The 23097-nt window shown below is 39.5% G+C and overlaps 1 protein-coding gene and 1 pseudogene across 4 annotated transcripts in view; both read right to left on the bottom strand.

Moving 5' to 3' along the window:
* Positions 1-23097, bottom strand: part of PDE5A (phosphodiesterase 5A) — a 158366-nt gene that overhangs the window by 54683 nt on the left and 80586 nt on the right. For all 4 annotated transcript variants that reach the window (XM_065907629.1, XM_065907627.1, XM_065907630.1 and 1 more), the window contains exons 8-11: positions 18672-18780; positions 17544-17631; positions 6085-6260; positions 3003-3062 (exon numbers count right to left, since the gene is read on the bottom strand). In XM_065907629.1, the coding sequence (XP_065763701.1) occupies positions 3003-3062; positions 6085-6260; positions 17544-17631; positions 18672-18780 (433 nt within the window). The remainder of the gene's footprint in view (positions 1-3002; positions 3063-6084; positions 6261-17543; positions 17632-18671; positions 18781-23097) is intronic.
* LOC136148058 (large ribosomal subunit protein uL23 pseudogene) lies at positions 12656-13132 on the bottom strand (annotated as a pseudogene).

Genomic DNA, 23097 nt, shown 5'->3' with positions numbered 1-23097 from the left:
ACAGAATTGAAATCATTTTCTGAATTTCAACCAATTTAAATGAATTATCTGACCTACATTATCCTATGTTATCCTAAATTTCTCAATGCAGCTGCCAGAAATCTCTTTTCCAAATGGAACAACAGATGGTTTTGAACAATACTGCAATACAGCAATGCTCAGTTTTTCCAAAGTGGTTTTGTCTTGCTAAAATTATAAACATGATTGAGAAGATAATTTTCAGATTTTTCTTAAAGACTTATGCTATTTTCAAAGTAAAAAGCAAAACTTAATATCCTAATGAATTTTTTAGCATTATCTTTGCTAGTTTATATCTAAAACAACACATGGAAGAGTGTAACCTAGCCTCGTTTTGCAGTAATGTTAATCCCACTGAGCTTGCAAGCACTTCAAAATGCTTCTCTCCATGTGATCATTTCCTGCTCACAGTATGCAGTTAGTGCAAAACTCTAGCACTCTAGGAGGATGAAACAAGTGGGCAATTAAGTCTGATGTGGGAGATACTTTAAACTTTTAAACCTTTGTAAATAACTGAAAAACAACTCATTCCTTCAAACATCATCATGAACAAAAGAAATACAGCCAATTCCAATGAGGCTAACCCCCAGAGAAGCTTAACCTTTCAGATGAAATCATCCCGAGTTCCTTCGACTGTTCTTGGCAGATGACTCAGCTTCATACTCAGTGATCTAATCAAGGATCCACAAGTCTGGCCCCTGCTTCCTTTCCTGGCTCATTCCCTCCAGGGCTGTGCAATCATGTGCATGCTTTGGGTCTGGACAGTCTGTCCTGGTACCTACTCACAACCTGGGAGATCCTGAGCAGGGCAATCGAAACTCAACCTCAGATTCCATTTTCAAAATGCTAATACTGACCTTACAGGGTGGCTGTGGACTTAACACACTTAACACACACGAAGAACTTCAAACACACCATGTGTGTGGTGAGTGCTCAGCGAGTGGGGCTTCCCTGGTGGTTCAGATGGTAATGAACCTTCCTGCAAGGCAGGAGACCCAGGTGCATCCCTGGCTTGGGAAGATCCCTTGGAGAGGGAGTGGTGACCCACTCCAGTATTCTTGCCTGGAGAATCCCATGGACAGAGGAGCCTGGTGGGCTACAGTCCATGGGGTCGCAAAGAGTCAGACACGACTGAGTGACTAACAGTCAGCGTAGCTATTATTAACACCTCTTTCCTCTGGTCTTGGCCAAAGAGATGCCTCTGTGATGCTTAGACCACTTCAAGGCCCAGATCTCTGTCACCGTCCTACATTCTTAGCCTCACGCTCACCCTGGACCTTCCCCCTTTGTCCACGAACGTGTTGCCTCTTCCTGCTTGTGAGCAAACTGCTCACAAACACAAAACAATAAAAAACTTCACGTGATGCAGCCAACACCCTTCTTAGCTATTTCATTCTTTCAGACAAAACATACTTTTTAAACTACTATTCATTTCCTCCACTTTCTCACCATCTAGTCTGACCTTTTGCATTTTGACCCCCTGAAGCTGCCTTCTCAACCATCACCTAATCACTGAATCCAGTAGCCTTTTCTCAGTCCTGTTTCTCAACCTTCCTGCAACAACTGATGGGATCTCCTTCCTCATAAAAACTGTTCTGCTTGCTGCCCTAGATCTGCCTCCCTGTCTAACTGCCATGTGTCTGCCTTAGCTGGTTTCTTTTCCTACACCTTCCATCTACATGTACACCCCAACAGTTCTGCCCTCAGCCTTGCGCGTCTTTCCACATTCTCCCGCACTCGCTCCATTCCTATTATTTCACCATCATGGGACTCCACCCCAGGTCCTATCCCTTAACTTCCAAATTGCCGCCTCTCTTCTGGCCACCAGCCCCCTCCACTCTGCACCTGCCTTTCCCAGCGTGCAAGATGTCTATTTGGTTGTTCCACCCACATCGCAAACTTACTGTGTTCTGCATTAAATCTATCTTTTCCTTCTGAATATTTCCACCTTGGTTAATGAAGGGGATGATCATTCTTTGAACTACCAAGGCCAGAACGTCTGAAGCATCTTTAACCTCCTCCCTCCCTAAAGCTCATCACAGTGCTGACGGGCTGCGCTCTGGAGACCGACAGTGTGAGTGTCTCTCCTGACTCTTCACTTCTGCCGGCGACCCTGGGCCAGTCTGCGGACCTCAGCGTCCACTGCACGGCTCGTGCAGTTTACATGGGAAAGCGTATGTAAGGGCACGGGGGGCGACCATTGGCAAGCCGCAATGACGATGACAGAGGAGGAAGCTCAGTGGCCTCGGCGGCGCTCTCACCCCCCTCGCTCCCAGGACGTCCCACACACACTTCACACTGTCTCACGTGAGCGGAAACGTAGAAGGCAGGCTTGCTTGTCAGTGTGGAAGTGCTTTGAGTTTTCATTAACCTCAACCACGGCAATCTCAACCAACCCCCAAACTCAAGACCTTCTTACATATCAATGTGCTTTTCTCTCCTAGCATTCTAAATAAGAACTTTGTGAGAATTCATGAATCGACCTTATTTGAACCCAATTTCAAATAACATTCTGCAAGCCGTATGGTTAGAAATTAAAACCATTCTCCATTTTTAATAACGCAGAGTACGTTATCAGTAACAAGCTATAAAATCTTTGTTGTTAGTACTCAAACCAAACAACCACCTTGCAATCCCCTGTCCACACTTCCCCAGGAACCAAAAACTACATTTAATTTTGGCTTAAGAAAGATGTAAAGATTATAACAATTACTGGGAAAATATCAGAATCATTTAATGTGTTACAAAATCAATACAAATGTTATCACTTGCTCTGTGTTATCACTGAACTTCTATCCAGCCTTGCAAGAAAGTAGGTTTGATTAGAGCTTTTTTATAAATGTCCATATAAATATTTACCACATTTAATTAAAGGTCTAGGGGACCACTACCCGCAGCAGCAGCTGCCCTGAGAGAAGCATATCTACATCTTAATTAGCTGCCTCTGGTCAGTCATTTCTACAGAGGAGGAGGAGGAGGATTACCGCTAAGGATTGGAGCTCTCTGGTCTCTTCCTCTGCAGCTGAAGCATGATAAGACAGAACCTAAGGGGCGAGAACAGAAGGAATGCATGTTATACAAAAGAGGAATACCCAACACAGACCACAACTTCAAGCCTGGGATTCTCCCAAGCCTTCCTGCAGAGGTATCTAGACTCCTCAGAACATGGTATCTTCTTTGCTGCTTTCTTCAACAGAGAGAAAATCTCGGATTTTTATTCAAATGCTTCTTATGGAAACGGAAAGTTATACTCCCTGTGTTCAAAGAAAACTGTCACTTTTCCTCTGACAATGTTGATACAACAAACACATTATTTATAAGTCACACTATTCGCTCAAACTTGGCAGAAAATTCTATGTTGCTTTTCTTAAACAAAAATACTGACTTTAGCTATTTTACTGGTGTACTGAACCAAGATAAAAGACTTTTGCATAAGCTGACATTGTAATGTTGATATTTAGGAAGAAAGCAGTCTGGAAGTGGCTCTTGGAAGAGGCCTGTAACCACTGTAGAATTCATAAGGAAAAACTGCATAGCAGAGAGGTAAATGTCACACAGATTCAGGGATACTTTTCCACTCACAGGATTCAAGAACAGAGAAGAGCAGAAGTGGCCTATAAATCCAACTGTTAACAGCAGAGGACACCTAGGCCCAGGGAGTCTCATCACTTGGCTGTGAGCTCACACCCAATGAGAAGAGGGCCTGGGACCCAGCTTTCATCTCCTAATCTCGTACACTTTTCACCATCCTGGTGGAGTTACAAGAAGATAGTAAGGCAGATTTACTATCTTCCTATAACTTGTGAATCATTAATTCCCATTTTCAAAACCGATAACTTCCAAATGATGGGACAGTATTTTAGATGTTCTTCTAAACATCTTCTAAACATACTACTTAACAGGGTAGTTAAATTGTCATGTTAAACAGACATGTTAAAAGTTCATTTTTGACAGAGTTAACATAGATTTACTAAAATCTCTTTAAAGTTTTAGGGTCAGCGATAAAAAGGTACCTCATTTTCAGACTTTAAACGGTGAGTCAAGTAATTCAGTGGCCCAAATCAGTTTTCCTTGAACTAGTTTTTAAATTAAAAATCTAAAGCCAAATGGTAAATATGTCTATGTACTGTGATTCACAACATTACAGTACGGTAATACATGTGACTTGTCTTACGGTTTGAGCCATTAATCACCAGGAGACCTAGGGAACCTCGGAGCTGCTGTCCCCCGCTGCCATAAGACGGACAGCTCACAGCTAACCCGCTGCTGACACCAGGGCGGCGGTTTGTTGAGAAAGGCTAAGACGGTGGCCCTGAACTAGTCTAGTATAAATCAATGCAATGCAACATGGGCAAAGGAATAAAGGAATAACATGACACGCTAAGTTTAAAAAATTAACCTTATCACACGCTGAAGATAAAAATAGCACCATACTCATAGGGTTGTAAGGAGTAACTTTCGTTAGTACACATGAGAACACAGAGTAAGCATTTGATAAAGGTTAGCTATTTACTGTTGTTTTACTGTCATTATAATGATGTCTTCTAGCTCAAAATAATTCCCGAAGAAAACAATAAGGGATTTATGTCCCTAGGTTTTATCCAATGCCTTGGGAGAAAAGACTTTCAAGGTTAAATCTGTGATCATAGATATGATTTCCTACAATGAATTGAAATTGGAAAATGGATATACTAAGTGAAAGTACAAGTACTCATTTTTAACTGAAATAAAACTACAGTGTAAAAACAGAAACAAACCTCAGTGAGGAAGATACTCAGAAACTGAACTAAATTATACCTGGGATTTGTCTCAAAATAATCAATGGATTAATAGGGAAGAAGAGAGCAGAGAAGTGGGCAAGAGTATGGATGGAATGATAGTAGCCACAGGTCAATAATTATTGAAGACAGCTAATGAAGACATGGGGGCTTCCTTAGTTATCCTCTCTACTTTAGCATTATGTTTGAAATTTTCCAAATAAGAAGCATGTTTAAAAAGAGATTAATTTCTAATTGATAGCTGGCTTAGAGTCAATTCTTCAGTACAGTTATGTAAACAGTAAAAAAATATGTTAAAAATTGTATATACACATGCACACACATGTACATACATATGTATGCATACATTTAATGTAAAATATATGTATACGTGTGTGTGTGTGTGTGTGTGTATTTGAAACAGATTTCTACTGATTTCTAATCCAAAGTCTCTTATATAGTACTTTACTAAAATTATTTGGAGTTTTATATTCACTGGTAAACAGCTGGAGGAAAAGTTACAATCTATAACTCAAACATTGATTTCTACTGATCTCTACTGGCTAAGAGCAGGCAAACACTAAACTATATTTCACACCAGTGTGTGAATGACTAGGGAATGCCCTTTCTGAAGTCTAACTCCCTAGACTGGTCTACGATGTAAGAAATTTCCATCTTGCACAAAGTGAATGCTCTCAGGCAGTCAGTGAGACGTCTGGAGATGGCTGGCCCGCGTGGGTAGGTGCATCCTGCTTGGGAGGGAGTCTTGCCAGTAGTTCACACTCAGAATCACCTGGGGGAGGCTGGTAGGAACACACAGATTCCCAGCCTCCACCCAGGACGTACTGAATCAGAATTTCCTCAAGATCCATAATTCTGTAATTTGGAAGAGTTTTCCCTTTTCCTCATTTCTGATTCTGAGTGCTTGGGATACCTGGTTTTGTTGTTTTGATGTGTGAACACAGCTGCTCACGAGGAGAGATGGGAGGCTCAGGCAGTGGAAAAAGGACAGACAGGGCGGGGACGATCATCAGTGTGAGCGGCTCCTCACTAGGGTCCAAGGACCGCTTTCGGCCGAGAAAGCGGAGGATGGAGAGGCCTGGGGCCTGAGCTTTGATGTGGTCGTATGACCTTTGACAAGTTTCTCAAGTATGCTGGGTCTCAGTTTCCTTAGCTGTATAAGTGAGGAGAGAGGAAGCACGCGGTTCTCGGCCGGTCACAGTGATGTAACAGACCCCGAGCGCCCCGCAGGGAGGGGCGGCGGCCGAGAGCGCTCAGGGAGGCCGAGGCGTCCCGCAGGAGCACCCACCTCTAACGTGACCATTTGCTTGGCCATGGCTCTCTCCACCGCTTCGTACATCTGTGTGTTCTGGATCCCCAAGCCACAAAAGATGACGAAAGCTTCCAGAAACTGTTCATCATTTCGGTTGAAAGGCTTAACTTTGCCAGTGGTTTCCTCCATCTTATTAACAAGTTGGCAAACCCCTATAATAATCCAAGAAATTGAACAGATGTTACTATTCATAATCACAATATGCACTGACTTTAACACAGGCCCCCAAAGGTCTAGGGCCTTTCTTTTAGGAGTGCTTGGCATCTCCAAATAGACAAACGGATCCTCACACAAAGAAGCTAGAACAATGAACTGAGTTAATTTACATGCAAACTCATTTCACACAGTCCTAAATGTATGTTGTCTATGTTCAAAAAGATCCTAGAGTACTATTTTCTTCCAGATTGTGTCACAAGTTTTATATCAGTTGAATCCCCAAAGACAATTTGTCCTTTGGAGACTAATTGGATTTTTGTACTCTTGCCAAGAGAACAATTTTGATGCACATCAGAATTTTGGGTCACCCAGGCTGTCTTTCCTTACTGAGAAATCAGAAGTTAAAAAACACAGTTATCCACAAAACAGAATGTAGGAAACAGTTCACAGAGACAGTCTCAAATTTCAAATATGTACCTCTGCATCCAGGAGAATATTTCCAATCATTTTTGATACTGCAAATAAATGCGTGTAGAGATGACTATTTACTTAGATATAAGAGCAGAATTGATCTTTGAAGAAAATCATAACCAAACCTCCCAAGTCCTGGTCTTTCTTAGGAAGTCAAACACATAGTGTATATAAATGGAAGATTATGTCAAATCGTAATTGAACTCGTTGTTCCATGGGGCTCTGATCGTAAGGGGTCTCTGCGAGGAGTCTGATGACCCTGTACCTCTGGGTAACAGTGCTGCTAACGTCCTGTCTCTTCTGTCTCTCCATACGTAACACAGACTTCCATCACGGCCCACTGTGGAGGAGGCGCGGTGCTCAATGGTTCAGGACACACATGGACTCCAGTCTGCATGATTCACACTATGAGAAAGGGGCGCTCACATCCGCTTTAAAGATGAAGACACTGAGTCTCGGGAAGGTCAAGTCACGTGCTCCAGGGTGCTTACGTTTAAAGCTGAAACCCCAGCTCAGCCTAGCCCCAAAGACCAGATTATTACCGTGTGATAACTGCTGGCAGTTTCCTGACTGCCTCTTGCTCACCCACACCTCTGCCTGTAGTTTTTCGCTGGTCCCAGTCTCTTTCCTGTTGCCCAGGAGATCCCTACATCTAGATCCCTACATGCCCTTCACAGCGAGTTCCCAGAGGCCTCCCACTTCCCCAGGGGAGGCAGACACCTCTCCTATCTCCTTAACTTTTACCAGCTGGAGGATCATGAGGAGTTTTATTTCTGTCTCTCTTTCTAGACTGTACATATCCTGGGCTTAAGAGATTTTATTTTTCAGTTCCACTTCCTGAGCTAGCCAGGCCTGGCACACAGCAGGACTCAAAAAATGTTTACCGAATTAACGAAAGGATGCAAGACTACAGTTCTGACCCAATTGCTTTCCCATGAAGATTGTGGTTGGCTATCTCTTTATTTTTCCTGGAGCACAAAAGGATTTCAGAGAGTCTGAAATGATGCATGGTTGCACATGCAGTCCCTTTATCACCACTGGTGTGCACTTTATTTTTAACACTACAAATTATCTGTATCCTCCTTCTGCTCTTTGTTTGTGGGAGTTTTTCTATTTTAGATAGTAAAGCCATCCTTATCTACCAGTATTACCACTGCAGAAGTTACTTCTCTAACACTTATTCCATTATCAAGAAAAACTTAAAATTTGGACACTGCAAGTAAAAACCATGAGTAAATGGCAATCAGCATTCATCATTTTAAAAGACCACATACCACGTATAGTGCAAACACAAGGGTTACGTCCTCCAACCTTTGTGAATCCCCAAATTATAAACATGGGACTGTTTATGTAGGCATCTGGCCGTCTCCCACATCACATGTTCTTGAGAGTCATGCATTTCTTATCTTCATAGCACAATGTAACTGCTTTTCAGTTGTTACTAAGTTTTCTCCTGCTTGATGGCCATTTTTCATAAACAGGATTTTTCCTTTTGTCACTTCATAAGATTGACTGTACATATGGAAAGGAGAAGACACGCCATGGTCATCACGCAGTCTGCTAGGCTTGGGGCCGAGGTAAGGAGCTCTCTCCTGGACAGCAGTTCAAATCTAAGCCTCAGTCAATCATTAAATGAATACATTGTTGTTTAGTCACTCAGTTGTGTCTGATTCTTTGCAACCCCATGGATCACAAGGTTCAATCTGGCTCCCCAGGCTCCTCTGTCCATGGGATTCTCCTGGCAAGAATACTAGAGTAGATTGCCATTTCCTTCTCCAGGGGATCTTCCCAACCCAGGGATCGAACCTGTGTCTTCTCCTATGGCTCCTGCATTGCAGGCAGATTCTTTACTGGTGAGCAACCCAGGAAGCCCAGTAAGTGGTATTAATGAATACCCCAGGAATTGAAAGGTACTAAAATGGCATATTCAGCATACAAACAGCAGGAGTTGTCTGTGCCGACCACAGCTCAGGGCAGAACAGCGAGCATGTGTCAGAACCCGCCTCGACAGACAGGTAGACGCAGAGTAACACTCAGGATAAGAAAAGGGGAGAGGACAAGTGATCCCTTTCAGCAGACAGGGTAATGCTCAGCATAAGAAAATGCATGAGGACAAGTGATCCCTTTAGGAATATACTTTTGATTCTTCTTTGAAAGCAATCACATTTATAGAGAGCATTCATGATAATCTCATTGATCTCTTTACCCTTCATAAAATTTAACTCTATTAAACAGAAATACCTAAGTTGGAAAAAAATCTATGAAGAAGAAAAAGGTTTATAACAGGGTTCTTTGAGAAAATGTAAAGCTTGGACCCATTTACAGACAGTTTTCACAATGTATTTCTTAAAGATGTGGAAGAATGGATGAAGAGTATAGTAATGAAATTTAAAAGTGGTCATTTGAAATGCCACATCTACTAGCAAGTGATATAAAATCAGAAGCACTTATATATAAAAACAAAGGAGTCATTGCAGAACCAAAATTGAAACAGAATCACTCAGCCAAAATCAATCACTATGTACAACCATAAAATAAAATATTCAAAAGCATATTAGGTGAAAACCGAGAAGTAGCACAGTTAGATAATAAGATATCAGTGTTAGGTAATATTACTAGTTCACAAAGTACTTGTGCATACATTATTTCACATGCTCACAACAGCAGCTCTGAGAGCTGAAGGCCTCTGGAAATTATGCTGAAGGCAACTAGCGAGTTTCTCAAATCACACACTGAGGTTTCCTTTTCTATAACTCCAGGGGTCGGATGCTCTTACCAGCCAGTTTTCCTGCTGGCTTTGTGGCAGAGCAGGGCATCACCTCTTACATTCTGCCTGTGGTCTCAGGCCTCCCACACAACACGGGGAGATGCCCAAACTGTTAATACTCATGGCTCAGACAGTAAAGAATTGGCCTGCAACGCGGGAGACCTGGGTTGGATTCTTGGTCAGGAAAATCCCCTGGAGAAAGGAATGGGAAGCCACTCCAGTATTCTTGCCTGGAGAATCCCATGGACAGAGGGGCCTGGCGGGCTGCCGTCCACGGGGTCACAAAGGGTCAGACAAGGCTGAGCGACTAACACACACGCACACACAAGACCTGCCCTTTCATACCCTTATGACCTACCTCGCAAAAAATTTTTTTCAAGATATTTTGTTCAAGATATTTGCCAATTATCTTATTTTAGGAAGTTTCTTGCTGTAGAAAAGATTTAATTTCTCAAGTAAGTCATCTTTTAAGTTTTCAACTATAGTGTCTTGCTTTTAAAAGAAGCTTCCTGTTTTAAGATTACATATAAACCAATATTTTCCTCTAGCACTTTTACAGATTCATTCTATCATATTTAATCTTCTAATTCTACTTAATTCCCCACCTCCCACTAAATTGCTACTGGATTCTTATGAAACTTAAATAGTTATTCATCCTTTAATAATTTAAATTGTCACCTCAAATAATAAATTCATATGATTTCAACAATGTGCTTTTTTCATTTAAATTTTATGAAATCAGTTTGCATTCTCATCAATTGCTTGTAATGGTGTAACTGAAATCATGTTTTTCTTTTTTTGAGGTACATAAAATGGTGTCTTTCAACCAATGAAATCTTAGAAACAGAATGTAGTCTATTATATACCAACACAAATTATATCGGACTTGGTCTGCATTTAGACTTTCTATTGTGTTCCATCAATCTTGCCATCTTTTTGAGCACACATTTAATACTTTTAGTTATGTTACTTAATCAGTATTACTTTAATTTCTGATAAGGCAATTCTCTATCCATCAACTCTGACTATTATACACTATCCTTCCAGAAGAATTTTATAAATAATTCTTTTTATATGTTATCCTCCAGATGAATTTTTTATATGTTTGTTAAGAACTCCCTTCCCCTTTGAAAAACAATCTTATCAGGACGTGTATTAAAATTGAAATAAAACCTAATCTGCAAAAACTTAACATCTTAAAAAAATTCAGGGAATGTTTTGTCAGTTCATGTACTAAAGATTTTCAAGTTATCTAGTACAGTTATCTAGTACAGTTTTATAGTTGTCCTCACATAGATGTTCCTATTTCTGACAAAGTTTATTCCTTGTTACTAAATGGGATTTTTTACCATTATTATTTTCCAACAAATTTGTCTTGCCATGTAAGAAAGTTATTTTCCTTTAACGATCTGAAAGCCAGGCACTTTGCAACTCTCTTTTTAGATAGCTACTTTCAGCTGATTCTCTGGGGTTTTTCCATTTAACAATCGTATAATATTGTAAGTTATTTTACTATTTCCTTTTCCATACCTCGCCTTATTTCATCCCTTCCTGTCCTCTGGTTGCTTTGGTAAGAATTTACTTTGGGTAATAGTGTTCTTTTTTTTTTAATGACTTAAAAAATATAACTTTTTCAACTAACTTCCATGAGAAATTTTAAACTCTCTTTAGTATTAAGTTAGTAAGTAAGTAAGTGTGAGTCGCTCAGTCGTGCCCGACTCTGTGCGACCACATGAACTGCTGCCGACCAGGCTCCTGTGTCCATGAGATTTTCCAGTTTTTTAGGCAAGGATACTGGAGTGGGTTGCCATTTCCTTCTCCAGGGGATCTTCCCAACCCAGGGATCGAACCTGGGTCTCCTGTACTGCAGGCAGATTCTTTAACAACTGAGTTACAAGGGAAGCTCCTTAGTATTGGTTATTATCAATTTTTATAGAATTTCTGTTTTATCAAAACATATCACTTTTTTGGTACAGTGTATTTTCTAACATCTTTTCATATTTCTTCTGCATCTATAATTACATTTGCTTTCTCATTTCTATTTGTGTTTCTCTTATTTCCCTCATTATCTGTGTTGGATGTTTGTTTATTGTTTGCCCATCATCTCGTTTAGTTTCCCTTTTCATTTCATAAATTTCTCTTTTCAATTTCTTTCTTCTGCTTTTTTTCTTCCTGCTCATTTATTATTTGGGGGGCAGTGTGGGGAGTGAGATGAACACTTAGTTGAAATAATTTAATTATTTCCTGATTCAGCTCAGTTCAGTTCAGTCGTTCAGTCATATCTGACTCTTTGTGATCCCATGGACTGCAGCACACCAGGCCTCCCTGTCCACCACCAACTCCCGGAGTCCACCCACACTCATGTCCATTGCATCAGTGATGCCATCCAACCATCTCATGCTCTGCTGTCCCCTTCTCCTCCTGCCTTCAATCTTTCCCAGCATCAGGGTCTTTTCAAATGAGTCGGTTCTTTGCATCAGGTGGCCAAAGTATTGGCGTTTCAGCTTCAGCATCAGTCCTTCCAATGAACACCCAGGACTGATCTTCTTTAGGATGGACTGGTTGGATCTTCTTGCAGTCCAAGGGACTCTCAAGAGTCTTCTCCAACACCACAGTTCAAAAGCATCAATTCTTTAGCGCTCAGCCTTCTTTATGGTCCAACTCTGACATCCATACATGACTACTGGAAAAAACAAAGCTTCAACTAGATGGACCTTTGTTGGCAAAGTAATGTGTCTGCTTTTTAATATGCTGTCCAGGTTGGTCATAACTTCTCTTCCAAGGAGTAAGTGTCTTTTAATTTCATGGCTGCAGTCACTGTCTGCAGTGATTCTGGAGCCCAGAAAAATAAAGTCAGCCACTGTTTCCACATCTATTTGCCATGATCTTAGTTTTCTGAATGTTGAGCTTTAAGTCAACTTTTTCACTCTCCTCTTTCACTTTTATCAAGCAGCTTTCGTTTATTATTTCCTGATGAATAACAGCAAAATATTTAAAGCTCTACATCTCCTCTGAGTACAGTTTTGACCTTATAGCTTGCATTGTTATATTAAGTTGAGGTGACCACTAATTTTCTGAAATGCTATACTTTCATTTTTTTTTTTTCTTCATAGTGAAAACTTTTATATTTGGAATTAGCCAGCTGGACTCAGTTTAGATGATCCCAATTTTGTTGGCAACATCCAAAGCATCATAGTCAGGAGCCAGTGGAACATATGCCTTCTTCTCTCCATCAGGCCTGATCAAGAGTATTGACCTTAGCCACATCAGTATCATAGAGCTTCTTCACAGCCTGCTTAATCTGGTGCTTGTTGGCCTTGACATCCACAATGAACACCAGTGTGTTGTTGTCTTCTGTTTTCTTCATGGCTGACTCGGTGGTGAGGGGGAATTTGATGATGGGTAGTGGTCACGTTTGTTTCTCCTCGGGGCGCTCCTCCGAGGATATCTGGGCTGCCTCCTGAGCCGCAGTGTTTTGGGCTGCCGGAAGGTGGGTGACGTCCGGATCTTCTTTTTCTTGTGGCTGTGGACTCCTTTCAACACTGCTTTCTCGGCCTTCAAAGCCTTTGCTTTGGCTTCAGCTTTAGGAGGGGCAGGGTCTTCCTTCTTCACCTTTGGCGCCATCTTCATGAAAAGGGTTTCTGAGACTTCTTACCACGGGCTTATAGAGCCAACTCTCTATACTTTCATTTTGACTTTTGATTTCTTCTTTGACATTTGGGAGAATGTTTTCAGTTTCTAAGGGAGCTTTTCCCTTCTAATTTATCCTTTTATTATGCATTTCTAGTTTTAATGCACTGTGATCCATGACAGTGGTTTTCAATTCTACTTTCCAGAAATGACTAAGTTTATGTTATATGTGTGTATTTGTAAATTTCTAATGGGTATTTGAAAGAAATTTGTGTTTTTAAATTATGACATATAAAAGTAAATGCATGCCAATTAAATCATTTCATTTTTTAATCAATTCTAATGTTTCCTTTTTTCCTATTTAGCATTCTAAGAAAAATATATTAAAGACTCTCATTGTGACTATCATTTTGTCCATTTCTCTTTGTATTTTTAATAGCTTTGACTTTTATATGTCAATGATGTTATTTACTTTATTAGAGGCATTTATGACAATTACAATTCCCTCTGTGAATTTAACTTATCCACTGCAAAGTGATTCTGGACATTATGCTTTTATCTTAAAATCTACCCTGATACTAATATTGTTATCTCTATTTAAATTTTGCCCATTTTGTGTACAGCAAGTTCTTACAAATAGTATACACTTCATAGTAATATGTTCTAGAAATCCTGCAGTGTTGGTGGCCCAGCAAAGGTAAGTTCTATTTTCCAGGGCTACTATGAAGTTTCTCTTATTTTTCTATTTCTTCAATCAATTCTTGAAACTATAATCCATATGTTTATTTTCATTCTGTAGATTTTCACTTTTATAAGTTAAAGATAAAATATCCTAGTTTTTTTTTTCCCCTCATTTTCTTCCAATTACTACTGCACCTACAGTCTTATTTTCTGGTGCCTCTTATCATTAAACACAATTTACAATTCTCTAACTGGGAAAAACTGGATATCTTAAGCAACATAGGCAATATGTACCATGTATGACACTGCACAATGTAATTATGTTTGCATTAGGAAAATCCTAGCAAATATTTTTACAAACAACTGAATAGATTGCCAAACGATATAATTTAATATGAAAAATAAAATTAAGTAGTCAAATTTAAACTTATATAATTTTACAGCATTTACTTACGCCTGGGAATCATATTGCCACACACAGATGAGCAAAGAATTAGTATGAGTTTAGAAAATACATTCAGTAAAGGAACACATACTTCTCTCTCTAGCTTCACCGTGTCAACAACATGTGGTGTAACACTATGATTTGTATTACTTTTTCACTAAAAAAAGGAGATATAAATGTAAGTTATCTAAAGTGGAAATGTTCTCAACAACTTTTCTTTTTGGATTGGAATGGGACTGATTTCTTCAAAACATGCCCTGAAACTGACATGGAAAATAGGCATAAGTATTTCTAGTAAATGTAAGAAAAAGACAAACTTAATCTAATAAATAGGGGAAATAATTGGTTAAAATAAATGAATGCTTCATGAGGAAAGGAGCTTCTTAACAGTGTTGGAAACAAAGTGGTGGAAACATTCTGTATCAGCCAGACCACTGAGAAAACATTTGCTACAAAAAAATACCTCGGAGAATACATTTAATGATACAACAGGCCCTGCACTGGTCTAACGTCTACGATTTCATCTAATTGTCAGTAATGGAAAAAAAGGAAGGAAAGAAAGATTACAAAAAACACATGGGCCCGTCTGTCTTTCCGCATGTAACTCTGTGGGGATTCTGTATTAGAATTACATAATAGCAAAATCTGGTCTGTGACATGTAAGAAAAATTATTACAACCATGCTATTTTCCATGCTACATCTGTGACTATAAAGTACAGCTGAGAATTCAAATTCTCTGTTTTGTCACACTTACAGAACAGTGGGGAGCACTGAAAATTTTCCCTATTGGAATTACCTTGAACCCCCACCAGAAATCTCACTAGGGTATTTTTGTTTCTTTTAATTGGTAGGGAATTTTTCCTTCCCTAAAACAGTAATTGCTTACTTTTGACTCTTCTATCAAATATGAGAGACACAAAATGTATGCAAACAGAAATCTGATTATTTTAGCTGGTACTGTTCTTTTCCTGTTCACTTGCTGGAACAGTGACAGGACCATAGAATGTGGCTTCTGAAGGGATCTGAAGGCTGTGACTTAGTTGTGTAAGGTGCCCGTCACTGTTTAAATGCTTAAACAGAGAGAGGAACCAGGTGGATATCCTGAGTCCTGTTCCCATCTGTGTGCTTCCCCAAATGACTCTTATTTATCACTTGTGTAAAGTGATGAAAAAGCCTGATTATAACTTCCTCTAGCCACTCCCCATTCCCAATTATTGCAAAGAGATGCTGCTGAGAAAAAGTGAAGACATGACTTACTGTGGCCAGCTGCCACTCTGTCTTCCTTCTCACCAAAACATATTAGTATTAATAAATGATGCATCACTTCTGGAATTCATTTCATATTTTTGAAGGTCAAAGGCAGCTTGTTGTAAGCTCTACACTTCTATCAAAAAGCATAACATCTGCAATGTAGTTTCCACCTAACTCCCTAGGACATAAACTTCCATAATCTGAACATTTACTGAGTGTCATACCATAGGGCACCTCTGTCAGTTTTCTTTTGTTTCTGTTAGGGATCTGATCGGTGATACCCTTGAAGAGAGCTAATACATGAATTCACTAGGTTCTCCTTTTTTCTCTGAGAACTGAGAGGTGTGCAAGTGATGAACAGCCTTCAGGGAGTCACCAGGCTGTGTTCCAAGAGGCTGATGAGGCAATTCACCAGTAAGTCCAGCCCCGGAGGCTCGGAAATTAGATTACCATGCCTGGGACACCTCCTGCTCTCTGGGGTGGAGAACAGTACCTCCGCTCACAGACTGACTTATAAAACCAGAAGAGTATCAAGAAATGGGTCCCAACAAGAAATGGGTCTGCCTCAGGAATGTGAGCAGTGCGCCTGTAACTCAGCCCATGGCCTCAAGTCCAGGTGGCTGATCTACGATAAGGAACATCTGGCAAAGCGAGCCATGCATTCGTGAGGCTAGGGAGAAGGCATGCCCTTCACCTGAGTTAACGTATCTTGGAAAGTAAACAATCAGAACAAGGGAAGTCAGAAAGATGGGCTTTTTAAGGAGTAAGTCGGTGTATCTGTCTCATGGCGAGGACGCACACCAGGAGGGAAGCACCAGGGACCACCTGCTGCATGCACGGCCACCCAAGGGTGGTCTCGAGGGGTCAGAAGAGCCTATGCACCGGTCCAGCCTTCCACACCCATCTCCACAGAAGGGGAAAAGGTTGCCAGGCTGCCAGATAGAACTGGAGAGGCAGTTTTAGTATTGGTCTCCCCGTCCCACTTTCATAAACACCTCCCTCCCCCACCTCTCTGACTGACACTCTTCTTTAATAAAATTACAGTCAAATCTTGGAACTAACCAGAATTTTTTTTTCTGGAAACTGATTTTCAACCTGGAAACTAATCAGATTTTTTAAGGTAAATTTATACAGCTAAGTCTTGCACCATTAGGGTTTTTATTTAAAAGTTTAAACCTTTATTTCAACTTCTAGGGGGAATATTTAACAGTTCAGGCTATTTTCATCACGCATGTGTTGGTTGCTCAGTCGTGTCTGACTCTTTGTAAACTTATAGAATGGAGCCCGCCAGGCTTCCCTGTCCATGGAATTCTCCAGGCAAAAATACTGGAGTGGGGTGCCATTCCCTTCTCCAGGGGATCTTCTCGACCCAAGGATTGAACCTGGATCTCCTGCATTGCAGGTGGATTCTTCACCATCTGAACCACCAAGGAAGCCATAATTGGCATGGAAATTTTCTTTTCTACTCTTAATATAACCTGCAGTGCCAAGAAACAAATATGTCAGTAACAGGAAACATCATCTCATTTTTCAGAGAATGTCTTCTTCCACCATTCCTGCAGTAGACATGTTTTACTAAACTTTATATAAGACTGTAAACTCCCTGAGGCAGGGATTTTGGCTTATTCACTGATTTATTCCAGTGCCGAAAACATGGAGTGTTCAATGAATACAACCTACAATGTAAACCACATCATTCAAAAAAGAAAAATCATAAACTACGATGTGAGGCTCTAAAACAATATATATTATCAATTTGATATCTCTCAGTCTACTAACTTTCAACATGTCATTTTTAAACAAAACATCTGTTGAAACAGGATTATAATTACAGAAGTATATCATATTTAACAAGATATTTAACAAATGTTTGTTGACATTTATCAATGTAAATTTATTTCAAAATTCTTTATCATTTCAATTTTCATCTTTTTTTCATATTTTAGTCTCTACATTTATACTGGAAAGAAGATTCTGGGAATATATGTTTTTCTTTTATAAGTGCAAAGTGGAAGTCAATGAAAAGGCTTTACCTATCACTTTGTTCTTCTTTCCATTTTTTATAGGTGTACAAAGCAAACTTCTAACGCACTGCTGGTTTACATTTCCCATGTTTTCATTCTAAACAAAAAAACAAAAAGCAAAACAGCTAAATACTATGAACAGATTGTCTGCCCATTAGATGCTACAAACTATACTAGACATATGAAGTTATTAATATGCTTATCTTTTATTAGCTGGACATAACATCAGAGTGTAAAAAATGCACAAATTATAATGAAGTTCATATAAATGCAATATAAAGCAATCAGGCTTTACCAAAAATAATAAGTATCCGTTTTAATTTTTTTTATTTTCCGTTTTATTTACCTATATTTCTTTTATTTTCCATTTTAAAGTTTCTAAGTAGCTTACAGTAGTACTAAGCAAAATATTTACTGAGTTCCTACTATCCCTGTGTAGTAGATGTCTCAAGTAACTTAATAAGAAGGGTAGAAATCAGAATCTTTACACCACCAAGGATTCTACATGTTACAAATTTCTCCTTCTTTAGTTTTACCACTGTTTCTATTGTCCATATTTCTACAGTCCTTAAAAGGTCTCCTAGATATGCAAATAACAAAGTCAAGGCAGCTGCCTCCAACTGCAATGCTTTTCTGAAGTTAAATGAGAGAAAGTACTAGAATCTAAAGTTTTCAGTGTCTGAGAAACTGACCCTTGTAGGCTTGCTTTCAAGAAAAACAAATACTCATTTTTTTTTTTTCACGAGCTGTTCACTGTGGTAGATAGCCAGTTACAGACACTCAAGCCATATGGAACTTAATTTGTGAAAACAAAGTCAGGAACTCTAGCAATACTATCTAAAGAGTGTCAATTGATCTTAAGTAGGTAATAGTGAAACTATGTCAAAGTTAATGATATTTCATTAGTACATGTTTTAAAAACTGACAAAAGTACAGAGAAAAATACATAAGCATAGCTGACCACCTCTCAACAGATGTTCTGAGCTCTTTTATTTTCCTTCCTCAGATCAGGGCAAGCACAGATCACTTCCAAAGAGCCAATGCTAGAACCAGTCCTTCAGTTAAGAGTAACTAGTATAGAGCAGGTCTGCAGGAAAACAGCCTGGCAAGCTCCAAGCCTAAAACTGGGTTACTTACTGTCCAGGGAAATCTCTTGTCCTTACTGACATCTGGGATATTAAGTGGTTCCATAGTATTTTTGACATACTGAGCATACATGTAATTGATTCTGTTTGCATCACGTTCCCTGTGGAAAGAACAGAGATGAGTTCTTTCCACGCAGTGAAAAAACACAGGCAGAACAGTCACACAGATGGTTATAAGAGAAACATATCCGTCTTAAATTATAGAGCACGGTGTACAAGTTAATTAGAAAATGAAGCTCTAAACATATTTGATGATGCACAACTTTAGTAGTTACTATAATTGAGATTTTTTGAAAAAACAAAGGCTCACAATTTTTCAGCTATTGAAAACAAGTTTAAAATGTCATTAGGTAATCTTTTTACCACTGTTAACGGTCATGTTGATTTTTGTGTCATTTAATGTGAAATCCATAAGAATTTTCCTCTATGTCTTTTTTTCTCACCAGATTATACAATGACTAAAGTCGAGTGTCTGTTTTTATTCCTTATTTAATTTGTCTACTCATTCCAATAAAATAATCTTTTACACATTTTAGACGAAGAGAAAAGTCGAGCAGGTCTAGAATTTTATTAAGTTTTTCTCTCTTTATTTTCTTGCTTTCAAGTGCTTTAAGACATGTATTTAAATTAAAAACAATGCTTTTGAACTTACAATATTTTCCCAGCTCTTTCTCCAGCTTCTTGCTTAACAGGTAGAACATAAAAAGTTAACCTGATGTCAGAGGGTTCATAAGTATAATGCTAGTGCCAGAGTTGGGAAAACAGAATAGAATATATCTTTTCATTAGGAAACTTCCTACACTCCCTGGTGATGGGAATAAACTTGACAAACATGGTCAGGTTATGGAAATTTCCTCCATAAATCTCTGAAAGGAAGTGCCTACAGTAACTCTAAGACTAAAGAAATAGGAAAGCCTAACAGTGGGAAGAATTATACAAAAAATATCTTAATGACCCAGATAACCACGATGGATATCTAGAGCCTAGAGCCAGACATCCTGGAATGTGAAGTCAAGTGGGCCTTAGGAAGCATCACTACGAACAAAGCTAGTGGAGGTAATGGGATTCCAGTTGAGCTATTTCAAATCCTAAAAGATGACGCTGTTAAAGTGCTGCACTCAATATGCCAGGAAGTTTGAAAAAATCTGCAGTGGCCACAGGACTGGAAAAGGTCACTTTTCATTCCAATCCCAAAGAAAGGCAATACCAAAGAATGTTCAAACTACCACACAATTGCACTCATCCCAAACACTAGCAAAGGAATGCTCAAAATTCTCCAAGCCAGGCTTCAACAGTACATGAACCAGGAACTTTCAGATGTTCAAGCTGGATTTAGAAAAGGCAGAGAAACCAGAGATCAAATTGCCAACATCTGTTGGATCATTGAAAAAGCAAGAGAGTTCCAGGAAAACATCTATTTCTGCTTTGTTGACTATGGCAAAGCCTTGACTGTGTGGATCACAATAAACTGTGGAAAACTCTGAAAGAGACGGGAATACCAGACCACCTGACCTGCCTTTTGAAAAACCTGTATGCAGGTCAGGAAGCAACAGTTAGAACTGGACATAGAACAATAGACTGGTTCCAAATAGGGAAAGGAGTACATCAAGGCTGTATATTGTCACCCTGCTTATTTAACTTATATGCAGAGTACATCATGAGGAAAGCTGGGCTGGATGAAGCACAAGCTGGAATCAAGATTGCTGGGAGAAATATCAATAACCTCAGATATGCAGATGACACCACCCTTATGGCAGAAAGGGAAGAGGAACTAAAGAGCCTCTTGATGAAAGTGAAAGAGGAGAGTGAAAAAATTGGCTTAAAGCTCAACATTCAGAAAACGAAGATCATGGCATCTGGTCCCATCACTTCATGGGAAATAGATGGGGAAACAGTGGAAACAGTGTCAGATTTGATTTTTTGGGCTCCAAAATCACTGCAGATGGTGATTGCAGCCATGAAATTAAAAGATGCTTGATCCTTGGAAAAAAAGCTATGACCAACCTAGATAGCACATTAAAAAGCAGAGCCATTACTTTGCCAACAAAGGTCCATCTGGTCAAAGCTATGTTTTTTCCAGTTGTCATGTATGGATGTGAGAGCTGGACTATAAAGAAAGCTGAGCGCCGAAGAATTGATGCTTTTGAACTGTGGTGTTGGAGAAGACTCTTGAGAGTCCCTTGGACTGCAAGGAGATCCAACCAGTCCATCCTAAAGGAAATCAGTCCTGAATATTCATTGCAAGGACTGATGTTGAAGCTGAAAATCCAATACTTTGGCCACCTGATGCGAAGAACTGATTCATTTGAAAAGACTCATTTGATGTTGGGAAAGATTGAAGGCAGGAGGAGAAGGGGATGACAAAGGATGAGACGGTTGGATGGCATCACCAACTTGACTGACATGAGCTTGAGTAGGCTTTGGGAGTTGGTGAAGGACAGGGAAGCCTGGCGTCCGGCAGTCCAAGGGGTTGCAAAGGGTCAGACACGACTGAGCAACTGAACTGCCTGAACTGAATAGTGGGAAACATTTCAAAATAAAGTGGTATCTCAGGAAAACTGTCCACTTGCTCTGAGTTCTCAAGTTTCCAATCTTTTCCTATCTTCCATCCTTCTCACTCAGCCTGCCCAAACTGCTTCTAGGACGGTGGTCTCAAATGGTGTTCTTGATCACTAGTGATGCCACAAAGACTCCTGAAGTCATGGCCTCATTCCTGGCCAAGATATTTCAGTCTTACCTTTCTCTGATGTGGCCAGAATACCGGAGTGGGTAGCCATTCTCTTCTCCTGGGTTCGAGACCCAGATCAAGACTTGGGTTTGATCCCTGGGTTGGGAATATCCCCTGGAGAAGAGAATGGCTACCCACTCCAATATTCTGGCCTGGAGAATTCCATGGGCTCTATAGTCCATGGGGTCACAACGAGTCGGACATGACTGAGTGACCTTCAGTTCTTTGATGTACACTTTAGGTTAAGTGCAATTTGGCCAAGTCAGGTAATGACCATATGTACAGTATTATATTCAACGGAAAAAGAATGAAAGGAAACGACCATGGTAACAGAGAAATAGAAGAAATTCAGACTGAACATTTCTGAGCATAAATTGATAATCTGGGAAGGCATATCTGTTAGACATATCTGACCTAGGATACTCCTGGCTTCCTAATACTTCATACATAATTACCCAGAGGAGAATCCCAAGAAAAGGTTACGAGATAAGTGCAGGATTTCGGTTAACAAAACTATTTTAAAACAATAAATATTTCATGGACAACTTCCATGAAGTCTCAGGAAAAGAAAAGAAGCTATAGAAAAGATAAGAAAAATGAAAAAGTATCTACAAAAAGAAAGAAGTACACTGGAAAGGATATCTTTGTTCAAACGTCTTTTATAGTGATGATGATGATGATGATGATAGATGACTTTTGTTATTATCATTATTTCAACAGAGGGAGCCAGATGAACCCAAATAATTAAGCAGTTCGACCATTTTTTAAAGGAGTAAACATCTTTTTACTATTTTAAAAATAATAGGTGTCCCTGCATTTAACTTCAATTATGTTTCCCAATATAATTATAATTAACAAATAGTACATATATTCCAAGAACATGAGCTTAAAGGATTAATTTCATGTATTTGTCATGATGTGATAAAACGTGCATTTAAAATTAACATGGGGCTTCCCTGGTGGCTCAGATAGTAAAGAATCCACCTGCAATGCGGGAGACCTGGGTTCAGTCCCTGTATCGGGAAGATCCCCTAGAGGAGGGCATGGCAACCTACTCCAGTATTCTTGCCTGGAGAATCCCATGGACAGAGGAGCCTGGCGGGCTATAGTCCATGGGGTCGCAAAGAGTCGGACACGACTGAGTTTAGACTAAGCACAGCACAAAATTAACATGAAGCTAACTAATATGGAATCATAGCACTAAAACATCTATTTCTTAAAATTAAGAGCTTACAAAATCTGTATAACATAACATTCACTTTTCCTATTAATTAGGTGGCTCTCTGAATTGAAGCACAGAAAACTCTGAAACCTCCCACCATCTGGAAATGATCTTCACTTCTGAAATTCTTGGGTGACACAAACCCCAAGAGCTTACTGTGTTTTATCCCATTGATAATATGATTCTAATAACTATATATAATGTTCACCTTCACTATTCTTTATTTTTATACTTAACATTTCACAACTGTCTTCAATTATTTTCTTTTTAAAAAGTTAATCAGATGGTTGGTTACAAGAGTACTAAGTGAACCATGCTTTTCCACTGACACATAATTGCCCAAAAAGAATGATCTGCTTATAGCTAACATCACCAAACTGCCAAGCCTTTCATCTCATGAAAGAGGTTTGGATTGACAAAGTGTTTAATAATGAAAACTGGAAAGACCTAAATTCTATCAATAAGAAA

This window comes from Muntiacus reevesi, chromosome 16 (genome assembly GCF_963930625.1).
Source record: "Muntiacus reevesi chromosome 16, mMunRee1.1, whole genome shotgun sequence".
Taxonomy (NCBI): domain Eukaryota; kingdom Metazoa; phylum Chordata; class Mammalia; order Artiodactyla; family Cervidae; genus Muntiacus; species Muntiacus reevesi.
Note: the sequence above shows the minus strand (reverse complement) of the source record. Positions and strands in the feature narration are given on the sequence as shown.